This window comes from Astyanax mexicanus, chromosome 16, assembly GCF_023375975.1.
Source record: "Astyanax mexicanus isolate ESR-SI-001 chromosome 16, AstMex3_surface, whole genome shotgun sequence".
NCBI lineage: Eukaryota > Metazoa > Chordata > Actinopteri > Characiformes > Acestrorhamphidae > Astyanax > Astyanax mexicanus.
Window position 1 is genome coordinate 704,011 of NC_064423.1, and position 13,139 is coordinate 717,149.

A 13,139-nucleotide genomic window follows, 5' to 3' on the forward strand; every position below is an offset into this window, starting at 1 on the left:
AGCTTTGAACTTCATAGTCAGGTGTATCCAATCATGAGAAAAGGTATTTAAGGTGGCCAATTGCAAGTTGTTCTCCTATTTGAATCAAAACAACTCTCAAATGATCTAAAAACAAAGATTGTTCAACATAGTTGTTCAGGGGAAGGATACAAAAAGTTGTCTCAGAGATTTAACCTGTCAGTTTCCACTGTGAGGAACATAGTAAGGAAATGGAAGAGCACAGGGACAGTTCTTGTTAAGCCCAGAAGTGGCAGGCCAAGAAAAATATCAGAAAGGCAGAGAAGAAGAATGGTGAGAACAGTCAAGGACAATCCACAGACCACCTCCAAAGAGCTGCAGCATCATCTTGCTGCAGATGGTGTCACTGTGCATCGGTCAACAATACAGCGCACTTTACACAAGGAGAAGCTGTATGAGAGAGTGATGCGAAAGAAGCCATTTCTGCAAACACGCCACAAACATACCTCATGTGCTTTTACACACCTCAGGCGACTTTGTGGCGTGTTTGTGGCGTGCTTGCAGAAATGGCTTCTTTCGCATCACTCTCCCATACATTATTACACATACAATATTACTGTGTCCATCAGTTATTAGATATATCAAACTGAAATTACTGTTGCAAACCAGCAAAAACTTAGAACTAAAATTGATTAAGATTAATAGGGATGCACAAACTTTTTCATATGACTGTCTGGTCTTTCTCTCTAATGCTGATGGATGCCTTTTGGATAATATATTTTTTTATGAAGATGTCCTTTTGATCATTTCACCTAAAAGATCATAAATGTAGGGGTGGGCGATAAGGCCCTAAAATAATATCACAATATTTCATGATATTTTCGCTATAATGATACTCTTGGCGATATGACAATGTCTTTTTTTTTTCAAAAATACATTATACACTGCAAGAAAAAAATATATATTACATACAATATAATATTGCACACACCTAACTGAGATATTAAAAAATACAAGAATTGTATCAGATTTGTAACAGAAGTCAATGATCCAGAATGTCATGGTACACTCTAAGAAATATAAGTACAGATTTGTACTTAAAAGAGTACAAAGCTTGTCGCTGGGGCTGTACCTTATATTGAGGCAAAAAAAAGTACCTTTCAGTGAAAGTCCTTTTTTGTACCCATGGTTTTTGTGGCAGTAAAGATTATAAAGATTATAAACATTATCATCAACTAAATATGGCTCAAAAACTTGATGATACAAAATTGTCTGGCTTTCAAATAAAAAATGTGCAATTAAAATATATATTGTTCATTAGTACAGTGATACAGAATACTGAATGTACCCTTTGGCTGGTTAAATGGTACAAATTTGTACTTACTGCTGTTAGAAATGACTTTGTACTTCAGAGGGAACAAATCTGACCCCGTAAAGACCAATATTGTACCTTTGAGGGTACAATTATAAAGAGTGTACCTTCGAGTACAAAAAAGTACTCATATCGTACCTCTGTTTTTTAGAGTGTACTAATAATAATGCACGATATTTTAGGGTATTATATTGTTCACAGTATTTTAAAATGTTGACGATATTATCGTGTACGATACAATATGGCTCACCCCTACATAAATGAAGACAATCCAGATACAAAATCCATATTTCAGTACTTGTATTGATCTATGGACCCTATTTTAGCAATGTTTAGGCAAGCCATCAACCACACACTGTGAAGCTTGATTTAGGGCATCAGTGTGTTTTTACTATCATAATGACCGGAAAAGAACACCTTGTACACCTTGAAACATGCAAAAGGCAAGTATTAATTCTCTTAATTAATCATTGGTATTTTGGGGGCGTAAGGTAAAATAAACCAATCAGCATGTCACTTGTTATTCAGGTGCATTGCAATTTTAAAAGCGCAGCACTTAGTTAAGTTTATTAAAACTTTAAGCAGGGCTGATGTGTTTTATTACGTCAAAGGAACACATTTCAGCTATTAATGAAAAATATATGGTTTAATTAAAATTAAAGTGTCTCTTTAAATACCCTTAAACTTTACAAGTGGAATGTTCCAATCAGAGACTGTAAAAAAAGATGGACGTCGTGTTGTCGTTCCCATTCATTCAATGAAAATGAAGCTAAAATCTTCCTCCATGTTGGAGATCCTGAAACCCGAGTCTGCGCAGTAGAGACCAGAGGAGGGAGAAAGACTGTGGAGAGACAGCCTACTCATTTAAATAACCCCGCCCTTGAGGGCTGCCTCGAGGTCACAGGCTGCAGAGCAGAGCGGAGCTGACGGTCTGTTATTGGTCCCGCCCATAAGATGTTACACTAGCTGCTGCATTTAAATAATATAGTTAAAATTACAGTATATTGGAAAAAAACGTGATTGAAAGTTGTTCTGTTTTGCCATTGAAACCTATGGGGATGGGTGGGGTTACACAGCTTTCTGCAACCGAACAGCAGGGGGCGCCCGACCTGTGGTCATCTGATACCCACTATCAGGCCTCGCTTCATCTCCAGTGCCGACATAATTCACGTCAACCTCACCATGATCACACTGGCCAGTGTGATGTGTGAAGTGACCATGACTCCCATGACTTTTGGCATGTCGATATGGTTCACAATAGTTTTATATATGATATTCTTAATGAAAACCTCATGTTAAAATGTAATGAATGTATATTCATACCTGGGGGCGTTGGGATGACCTGCGGGTTTTCTGTTTTAATCCCGTGTGCGTGTACAGAGTACGTCCTCTTCGCCATGTTCTTAAACACGATCTTCACCTTCTCTCCCACATTCCCATGGATCATTGGCCCTGGGAGGATCAATATATTGATATATATTTTTATGGATCCTCAGGTTATATTCTGGGCATCACCAGATATTGAGATGAGATTTGATATTTACCCATAATCCCTAAATGCTGCATATCCTCAGACCTTTCTTTAGGCTTGGTGAAGGTGTCATCAGTATACTCTTTGTACAGGACCTTCCTATACTTGGAGCCAATGAATTTGCCTTCTTTCTTAAGGAATGGGTTGCCTGGGCTGCAAAAAATCAACAGTAGTTGGTCAGAGGTATGGTAATGGTTCTGTCTGAGGCTGTGCATTTAAAATATGGGAATAATCTGGACTGAATTTTCCAGGGTGTGTTTCTCCAAATCCTATAGCCACTAAATACCACACCCAACAGCAACAATACAACACCAAAACTATTGTTTGTATTTACGTTCCTTTGATCGCAATAACTAAAGTAAAGCAGTGGAACACCTCCGCAAACCGCTGTGGGGGCATCAAAGTGCAATATAGGCAAGGCTACTGGTAGCGATGCCTCACTGTAACACTAGAGCATTAATAAGCAGCAGGTTATAAATCTAACTTACTCATGGTAATCACAGCAGCCCTGTAAAAGATCATTAGCAGAAAATACTCCTTTCCCTCTGAGCTACTTAAACTGGCATCCCAAGTAATTCATCTACTTTTCCCTTTTAATATTATGACTTTATGCTTGTGACTTGCACCTCACTATAAGGGCCGCTTGTAGTCGGGCGGCTTATATTCACGTGCAGCCTGTATATGTAATTTATTTTTATTAGTGGGTACATCTTACCAGTGGCGCAAAAAGGGGGTACCAGTGGCTGCACTAGAGGGGGCGCCAAATCAATTTAAATCAAATACATTTTCGCATCTTCCCCCAATGACGATTTTAAAACGCATCTCCACTCCCCCTCCCCCCTCTCGCTGACGATTTTAAAACGCATCCCCCCCGCCCACTCCCATTCACCCACCCCCCCCTCCCCAGCTGACGATTTTAAAGTGTGTGCACAGATACTATGTTTGCATGCACCCCAAAAAGTATGTAGTTGCGCCCCTGCATCTTATATTCAGGTGTGCTCAATAGCCTGATAATTACAGTAATTTCACAATTAGGTCTTTGCCTACTGTGAAGGGACCTTTCATCATAAGTACCAATCAGATAAAAAGACTTTAAAGACTTTAAAGCTACCTGTCTTTAAGACCATTGAACATCTTCTCCTCCCATGTGCGAGTGGGAGAATAGTCCCAGTCCATCTCCACAGCAGCGATGTAATATTTCTTCTGGTGTAGCATCACCTCTGTCTGTCTGCTGAAGATGCTGCACTTCTCCACGGTGTAGTTTGCTCTCATCCCCACATGATTATCATCCGCAATCTTACACGTCACCTCAAACGTTCCTGCAGTGAACACACACATGCCAGTTGAGGGGTGTCACGATTCTGTAAATCCTCGATTCGATTGTATTTCTGATTTGATTCGATTCTCTCAAAACCCTTGCTGGCAAGCAAAGCAGTCAGATGTTTTTTGTAGTTGATGATGAGGTTTGCTCACATGTCAGGAGGAATTTTGGTTTGCTCCTCTTTGCAGATCATCTCTAAATCATTAAGATTTTGAGGCTGTTGCTTGGCAACTCCCTGTAGCTCCCTCCATAAGTTTTCTATGGTATTTTTTTATTCACTCCCTTGCTGCCTTGGCTTTATATTTTGGGTCATTGTCGTGCTGGAAGACCCAGCAATGACCTATTTTTAAGGTTGTCACTCAGGATTTTACGGTACATGACTCTATTCATTCTCCTATTGACGCGGTAAAGAAGTCCTGTGCCCTTAGCAGAGAACCACCCCCCAATACATAATGTTCCCACCCCCATGCATGCTTCCTCCAAACATGGTGAGTTGAGTTAATGCTAAAGAGCTCAATTTATGACTCATCTGACATGCAGGTGACATGAATTTAAGACAGCTGTCTTTAATGCAGATAACGAGTTGATTAGGAGCATCTAACTGGTCTGTAGGTGACAGAACTCTTAATGGTTGGTAGGGGATCAAATACTTATTTTTCTCTGCAAAATGCAAATACATGTATATAATTTATACAATGTGATTTTCTGGATTTTATTTGTGGTATTCTATATCTCACGGTTAAAATTGAGAACTGTTCAATGCTTTGTCAGTGGGCAAACGTACAAAATCAGCAAGGGATCTAATAATTATTTTCATAAACTAATTATTTTCTTTAAACTATTGCAGAGAATTAGTTCAATATTAATTTAATATTATTTATGCTTCTACAAAAATTGTGATTGATATGTTTGTGCGTAAACCATATTTCTGAATTTTTCGTATTATATTATTTTTTATTATTTAATATGTTTTTTCTTTTTATATTTATATTATTTGCTTTTGTTAAGAATTACCATTTTGCTTAGTCAAATAAAACTCTCCATCTCTATTCTGCAAATTGTCTGCATCAGGTGACTGTCGCTGTTTTTGTCTCAAACTGATGCTGCTGTTTAATTTGCCTAGATTTACTAGAGCTGTTTGAAACCCTGGTTTAGAAAATAATATATTGGTAAAAAGGGAGAGTACCCATGCTGTCTGGCTCCATGATGACGGTGTGAGAGACGTGAGGGAACACACTGATGGTGTCTTTACGGGTTCCCCTGTAGAGGAACCGGTTCCCTTGGAAGTAAAGACCATGTATGTCCCCCTCTGAACCCAAACCATAGAGATGCCAGGAGACCTTGTCTCCCTTACACATCGTCAGGCCTTTAAGATTTCCATACATGTATCCATTTAGCGCTGAAAGATAAAAAAATAAATGTAAAGAAAATGTTTCATAAAAACTTAGATTTATTACATTACTATTAATATACAGCTCTGGAAAAAATAAAAGACCACTTAAAATTATGAGTTTCTTTAAGTTTTACAAAATTGAAAACCTCTGGAATATAATCAAGAGGAAGATGGATGATCACAAGCCATCAAACCACCAAACTGAACTGCTTGAATTTTTGCACCAGGAATAAAGCAGCATAAAGTTATCCAAAAGCAGTGTGTAAGACTGGTGGAGGAGAACATGATGCCAAGATGCATGATTTTAACTGTGATTAAAAACCAGGGTTATTCCACCAAATATTGATTTCTGAACTCTTAAAACTTAATGAATATGAACTTGTTTTCTTTGCATTATTTGAGGTCTGAAAGCTCTGCATCTTTTTTGTTATTTCAGCCATTTCTCATTTTCTGCAAATAAATGCTCTAAATGTGTCAGGGATACCCAGGCAGGTAGACGAGGAGGCGGACACAAGTGCAGGTAAGAGCGATATAAATAATTTATTAAATAAATAACAAATAAACAATGAAACAAGAAACAAGTAAACACTTAACAAAGATAAACGAATAACCAAAAACCAAAACAACCCAGTGAAACTAGAGAACATAAACTAAGTCAACTAGAAATAAACAGAAAAACACAGAATAGGGAGCAAGGGAAACAAACTAGGAATAAACACGGAACTAGGGCTTAAGCAACACAGAAACGCGGAGAGACAGACAACAGTGGAAGGTGCAAAGACCGACGGAGACAAAGTGGCAGAGGAGGGCTATTTAAAGAAACAGGAAACATACTATAATTAGAAACACCTGGGGAAGGGGCGGAGCTACAAATGAGACACAGGTGGAAAAGTACTGAGACGGGAGACACAGGGGAGCACAGGTCACGTTGGGAAGACACACAGACACGAGACGAGGCCAAGACGTGACAGAAGCCTCCCCCTAAACGCGCAGCTCCCGAGGCGCGTAAAAACGAACCCCGGGGGCTGGCGGCGGGGAGAGGCCAGGGAAAACAAGAGACGAAACCGGGGACTGAAACGGAGACAGGACAGAGGACAGAGACTGGACGGGAGACTGAACGGGGAACTGAACAGGAGACGGAGACTGGACGGGGAACTGGACAGGAGATGGAGACTGGACAGGAGACTGGACATGAAACTGGACAGGAGACGGAGACTGGACGGGGAACTGGACAGGAGACGGAGACTGGACGGGAAACTGGACAGGAGACGGAGACTGGACGGGACTAGACATGGGAAAAGGGACGAGGACAGTAACAGGGACAGAAACGAACACTGTAACTGGGACAGGAACAAAGACAGAGACAGAAACGAGAACGGGGACATAAACAGAGACAGGGACCAAAACAGGGAGAGACACAGGGACCAAAAACATGGGTGGGTGCCCAGGACTGGCAAATGTCTGAGGGGAAGTCCAAGGAGCCAGCCTGGGCACAGTACTGGGGACAAAGTCAGGGGACCTCGGTGCCTGCCTGGGTACATGGAACCTGGGACGAAACACAGTTCCGGGAGCTGGTGCTGGCGGCGCGGTGACTCTGGCAGCGGGAGCTGACATGGAGGCTTGAACAGCTGGAGCAGACACGGAGGCTTGAACAGCTGGAGCTGACACGGAGGCTTGAACAGCTGGAGCTGACACGGAGGCTTGAACAGCTGGAGCAGACACGGAGGCTTGAACAGCTGGAGCAGACACGGAGGCTTGAACAGCTGGAGCAGACACGGAGGCTTGAACAGCTGGAGCAGACACGGAGGCTTGAACAGCTGGAGCAGACACGGAGGCTTGAACAGCTGGAGCAGACACGGAGGCTTGAGCAGCTTCTGCAGACACGGAGACTGGAGCAGCTTCTGCAGACACGGCAGGAGTCCGGGGGCGTGGCTCAGCAGCCGAAGACACCTTGGAGATGGGCGTGGCCGCCGAGAGAATTTCGGAGCTGGGTGTGTGCAGATCCAGCGGAGCAGCAGCAGGGCTTGAGACTGCGGGTGGAACAAACACCCGGACCGGAGTCCACAGTAGGCAGCGCGGGGCCGCTGGTAGAGACCGCTGCGGGGGAAGTCACTGACCGCGGCTGGTTCGCCGCGGTAATAATCCCGGAGCACGGCTGAGTCGCCGCGGAGAGAGTCACAGAGCGAGACTGGATTGCAGCGGCGGAATCCAGCTCTGCAGCCGCCATGAAAGCTGGCTCCTCCGCCTGAGGAGCTTGCGCTGCAGCTGCCGCAAAAACCCGAACCGGATTTCGGCCGCGGGCTTCACGGAGCGCGGCGGCTTGGCCGCGAGAGTCACGGGAGTTGGGATGGCCTTAGGAGCTGTGCGGCCGAGAGCCGGGTAGAGCACCGCCCCTGGGGGGAACGGCAATGGAGTGCGGGCTGGTGCAGGGTAGAGCTCCTCTTCGTCCTCGGAGCTGCTGGGAGCGCACCCGAGAAAGTCCCACGGATGCCGCTCCTTGAGCCTCAGAATAAGTACTAAACTAAATAAGGCAGGGATATATACAGGGAATATATTTACACAGCAAAAACAACAAGAAGCAAAACACTAAGCAGGGAACTAGGGAGCGACGAATGAAACAATGGATAAAAAAATAGGAAACTAGAAATAAACAGAAAAACACAGAATAGGGAGCAAGGGAAACAAACTAGGAATAAACACTGAACTAGGGCTATAGCAACACAGAAACGCGGAGAGACAGACAACAGTGGAAGGTGCAAAGACCGACGGAGACAAAGTGGCAGAGGAGGGCTATTTAAAGAAACAGGAAACACACTATAATTAGAAACACCTGGGGAAGGGGCGGAGCTACAAATGAGACACAGGTGGAAAAGTACTGAGACGGGAGACACAGGGGAGCACAGGTCACGTGGGGAAGACACACAGACACGAGACGAGACCAAGACGTGACAAAATGACAATATTTTTATTTGGAATGTGGAAGAAATGTTGTCTGTAGTTTATAGAATAAAACAACAATGTTTATTTTACTTAAACATAAACCTATAAATAGCAAAATCAGAGAAACTGATTCAGAAACTGAAGTGGTCTCTTCATTTTTTCCAGAGCTGTAAGTATATATATATCATCATTAGTGTGTATTCTTGTCAACTAGGGCTACCTTCCCATTGGGTATTCAGTTAATACTTACAAAAGGAATGAGATATATTGTTGTCAGTACACATTTCACCCCCTGTGTGGTATTTATTATTAGTTATTCAGTATTCCTCATTTTTTCAGGGATGATTAGCTTGTGTATGTGTTTCTTAATACTGGATAAAATCACTCTGCCTCTGAAGTGCAGTGTTTTACAGAAATGTCCAGAAAAAATACAGAAATTTAGAGCAATATTAGCATTAACCACTAACCACGCTAAGCACTAACTTTTTCCCCATTTAGAGGTGAGTATTATCGGCCTGTAGCCTGCTTTTTTTTAGGAGAGAAATCTGTGTTTTTTAGGAGAGAAATCTGTGTAAAGTAACATCCAGTGCTCATTTGACTTTAAAAGAAAATGTTCTTTTTAAGAATTACAGTTCTGTTTACTTTACTTAGCTTCTGAATTACAAAAAAGCATGGCGACACCCCTGTTCCTTACTAGTGTCGCAAAATAAACCTTACAATTTGGTGCGGCTTGTTTATGAAAATAGACCAGAAAATAGATGTTTATTGATGCATGTGCGCATTATAACCCTTAATAATTTTGTTTATCACATAATATATCACACAATAACTCAATTTTACAATGTCATATTACCCCAATATCATGCAGCATTAATTCCAACACATATACTGTAAATACATGTATTTAAATACTTACAGCGCATTTGATTGGACAACTCAAAGTCTTCATCGTCTTTTTTTACAGTTTTAGGTTTCTTGGCATATCTGTTAATGTTCTCGTCCAGGTACCAGCTCTGGTTCTCATCAAAATTTGTGGCAAGTATATGAAATTCTTTTTTCACATTTTTCTGCAACCAGATTAGTGAGAAACAGGTAAAAGTCCAGCAGTAAGTAAACACGTTATATAACTCTGTTTGTGTTTCAGTACTTTGCTCTCACTTGTTTGCCTGATTTGAGGGTTTTAGGTTTACAGATCAGGAGAGGTCCAACCAGTCCGGAGTTGGTGTCTCGGATTGGGTCCACAGCTGAGTAATACAGGTAGGAGATGCAGTCAGGGTCACCTGCAGCCGGGCCTCCAGCTTTAGGCACCACCCACTCGTACTTAAAGGTGGTGTCGGGACGAACCATGGCAGCAGGAAGAGGTTCAATAACTCCTACAAACACAGAACAAAAAAACACAAAATATTTATACAGTACAGTCAAAAGTTTGGACACACCTTCTTATTCAGTGTTTTTGTCACCCCCAAAGAGAATAGAGACTGGATGCAATAGCAGGTAAACTTTAATCCACAGAGAGTGAGCAGGGTCAGGTTACAGGCAAGGGAACAGGAATATCACAGGTGTAAATCAAAGGACGTGGTCAATAGGCAAGCAAAGGTCGACAGCAAACAAAAGAGATATAGAAATAACGCTCAGAACTTATGGTGCCTTTACACTGCCCTGTCGCATCAACGCACAGCGACGGATCCCATTCATTTTTAATGGGAAGCGCCGCCTCCGTCAGACGCAGTCGCGCGGTGCATCATGGCTCCGATGCGTCGAGAGCGGGGGATGCGATACGATGAAAAGTTGAGCTGAGCTGAACTTTATGCAAATTAATCCGTCCAACGCGATGCGTCTATCCAATCAGAGAGCAGGTGTTCGCATGATACGCGTTCTCAGCGCAGCGTATGAAAACATTTTAGTTCTGTTTTAAGCATCCAGAGAAGCCAGGAAGAGAAGTTTCAGGCTTCCCGGTTCTTTGTTAAATCCCTGCTGATTTACAGGGTCTCTGTCAGCGAGGAGAAAGGCTGCTGTGATTGTTGGGGTCTCTGGTGGTTTTTTAAAATATTAATATGTAATTTTATTGGAAAAGTTTGCTTTTGTTAGCTTATACTGCTCACTAGACAGTGTAATGAAGCTCAATCAAACATTTATATCTATAAATACACATTTATATGTATTACTTTATAGGAAATAATAATAGCTTGTATAAAAGCATTTCCCATACATTAAAACGATTTAATTGGACGACGCAGGGAACACCTTTGTAACGCCCACATGCGACCAGTTGGAGGGGGGCAGTGCGATCATGTGCGTTGACCCAACGGTGCAGTGTAAATGCTGTGTCGGCAACTAAGTCTTTGCAACGGGAGTACTGTGGGAGTCTCTTAAATACCATGTGAAATAGCCATCAGCTTGAGTGGGTGGGCCGGTGACCAGAACTGCTGTGATAGGAAGGGAGGAACCTCGGGGCTGACAGTTTTTTTCTTATTTCTGTATTTCATTTTTTTTCTACATTGTAGATTAATGTTAAAAACATGAAAAAACTTAAGGGACACGTATAGAATTATGTATAAACATAAAAAAGGGTTTCTTCTCCACATTAATCCCCTGATCTAAACCTGATGAACTGAGATGGTGATTTAATGTCATTTAATTGGGATGAGCTGGAGCTTCACAGCATAAAGGAAAAGCAGCAACTATTGTTACAACTACAGCACCTCCAGGAACTCCTTCCTCCAAGACTATTCCAGGTATCTCTACCTTATCTAGAAAACTTATTTCATTATCTCCTATTTTTTGTACCTGCACCTTTTCATTTTCCATAGATACACTGTTTAATAGTTTTGGGAAAGTAACCACATGCAATTTAGAAAATGATATAGAAAATTATACAAAATTAAATGGAAACTAATATTGTCTAGATTTTTATGAATAAAACAAAAAGTGTTAACACTGATCAGATTATACATAGAGTTAATATATAACTTTACATGATGCTTAATTAACTCTTTTTTTTTACAATGCAGCAGGTGAGACCATATGTTCAGTGTTAAATTCAACAGTTAAGCGTTTGACAATTTAACACTGTGGGTTTTACTGTGTAGCTCAGCTCTATTGGAGATTTAATTGATCTGATTGATCATTATACAGCTACAGTACAGGACGTCCTCAAATTAGAGCAGTTGGCTCATGGATTAGCATCATAAACAAATAAAGGATTACACTGAAAAGGAACTTTGACCTCTTGTGGATTTGGATTTGGCCAGACAGAACAGAAACCACAGCTTTTGTGAAACATAACAGCCCAGTAAAAACACTCCGTGTGAAGGATTATAGTAACATAATCCTTTTGTTTCTTAATACCAGTTAATATACACTAACTGGCAGCGCTGGACTTACTTGCTTCTTTCTTGAGTTCTCTCAGCTTTTTGGCAGTGTACGATTCTGCAGGAACAACAAGCAGATACAGAATTACAGAACACGAAGTTTAGTCTGAGTTTATAACAGCAATCGTCTCAGTTTCTTCAGTACTCTACCTTCTAGAGCATTGTGGTAGAGCGTGCCGTCCATTTCAATACTGTACTGAACTCCATGAGGCTGAATGCTGTAAGGACGGCTGGCTTTATTCCTAAATGTGACTTTTATGGTGTCCTCCTCTTCTGCCCTGATGATTGGTCCTTTGCAAGAAAAAAAAAACAGAACATTGTTAAGCAGAAAATTCTTAGACGGAATCCTATTACCCCTAAAACTTAGCCCTATATCTAATGTTCAGCCTTAGGGGTACACTGTTAAAAGTTGTCCTTTAAAATAACAGTAATTAACTGCCAGCAGTTTGGCTTATTTTACAGTGCATCTATTTAATTTAAAGCAGCACTAGGTAGGATTTCCATGATTTTTGATCTTTTTAAAGAAGTAAAATTACAGCTTAAAACTCACTGCAGCGCTGCATTGAGGTGTAATAGGAGGAATAGCGGTGCTCTCGTGTCTGTGCCTGAGCTCCTCTGAGCTCAAACCAGACCAACGCTCGCGAGAACTGCGACCTGCTTTCCGACCTTTAGTTCTAATGAAACATTTATTACACTCTGCAACTGTAGGGGGAGCCCACAAGCAAGTGGAGCTTATCAGTATTTCACTGAATAGTAAATTCCAGCATGTTGCCTTTTCTTTTTTGCCACTGCCATTATTTATTTTAAAAAGTGGGCGTTTCCCTCCAACTGTAACTCACCATCAGTATATAGTCTACCAGATCTGTCCTGAGGGTTTATGAGGTTCTGAAGTAAATTTTCTTAAAACATTTTTAACATTTCTTGGCACGTATTTGCATAATAGGTGCAGCCCCCTAACTCTTATTTATAGGGGTATGACGAGATTACTTTTAAGTTGTATGTCTGGCTGCATTTTGGCTCCAGTGGAAACAATAAACGGTAACAGAGTGACCAACAAGATACAAACCATATATAAATACTGTAAGTAAATCCTACACGTGACTGTTTCATAGACAGCTGTACTAATCCCTTAGCTCTGTACTGTATTTAAAAACATGTTCTGTCTCTGTTTCACTTCAAGCATAGTCTTAATATGACTAGTTATGGTTATTCATAGTTAAATCACAAGAGATTTAGGAGAAAAAAACACAAAC

At 41.3% G+C, this 13,139-nt stretch overlaps 1 protein-coding gene across 1 annotated transcript in view; it reads right to left on the minus strand.

The window, feature by feature from the left end:
- LOC103036101 (ceruloplasmin) overlaps positions 1-13,139 on the minus strand; it is a 56,726-nt gene that overhangs the window by 16,023 nt on the left and 27,564 nt on the right. The window contains exons 8-15 of the mRNA XM_022669471.2: positions 12,037-12,177; positions 11,900-11,944; positions 9,674-9,888; positions 9,432-9,582; positions 5,369-5,581; positions 3,973-4,180; positions 2,875-3,014; positions 2,654-2,782 (exon numbers count right to left, since the gene is read on the minus strand). Of these exons, the coding sequence (XP_022525192.2) occupies positions 2,654-2,782; positions 2,875-3,014; positions 3,973-4,180; positions 5,369-5,581; positions 9,432-9,582; positions 9,674-9,888; positions 11,900-11,944; positions 12,037-12,177 (1,242 nt within the window). The remainder of the gene's footprint in view (positions 1-2,653; positions 2,783-2,874; positions 3,015-3,972; positions 4,181-5,368; positions 5,582-9,431; positions 9,583-9,673; positions 9,889-11,899; positions 11,945-12,036; positions 12,178-13,139) is intronic.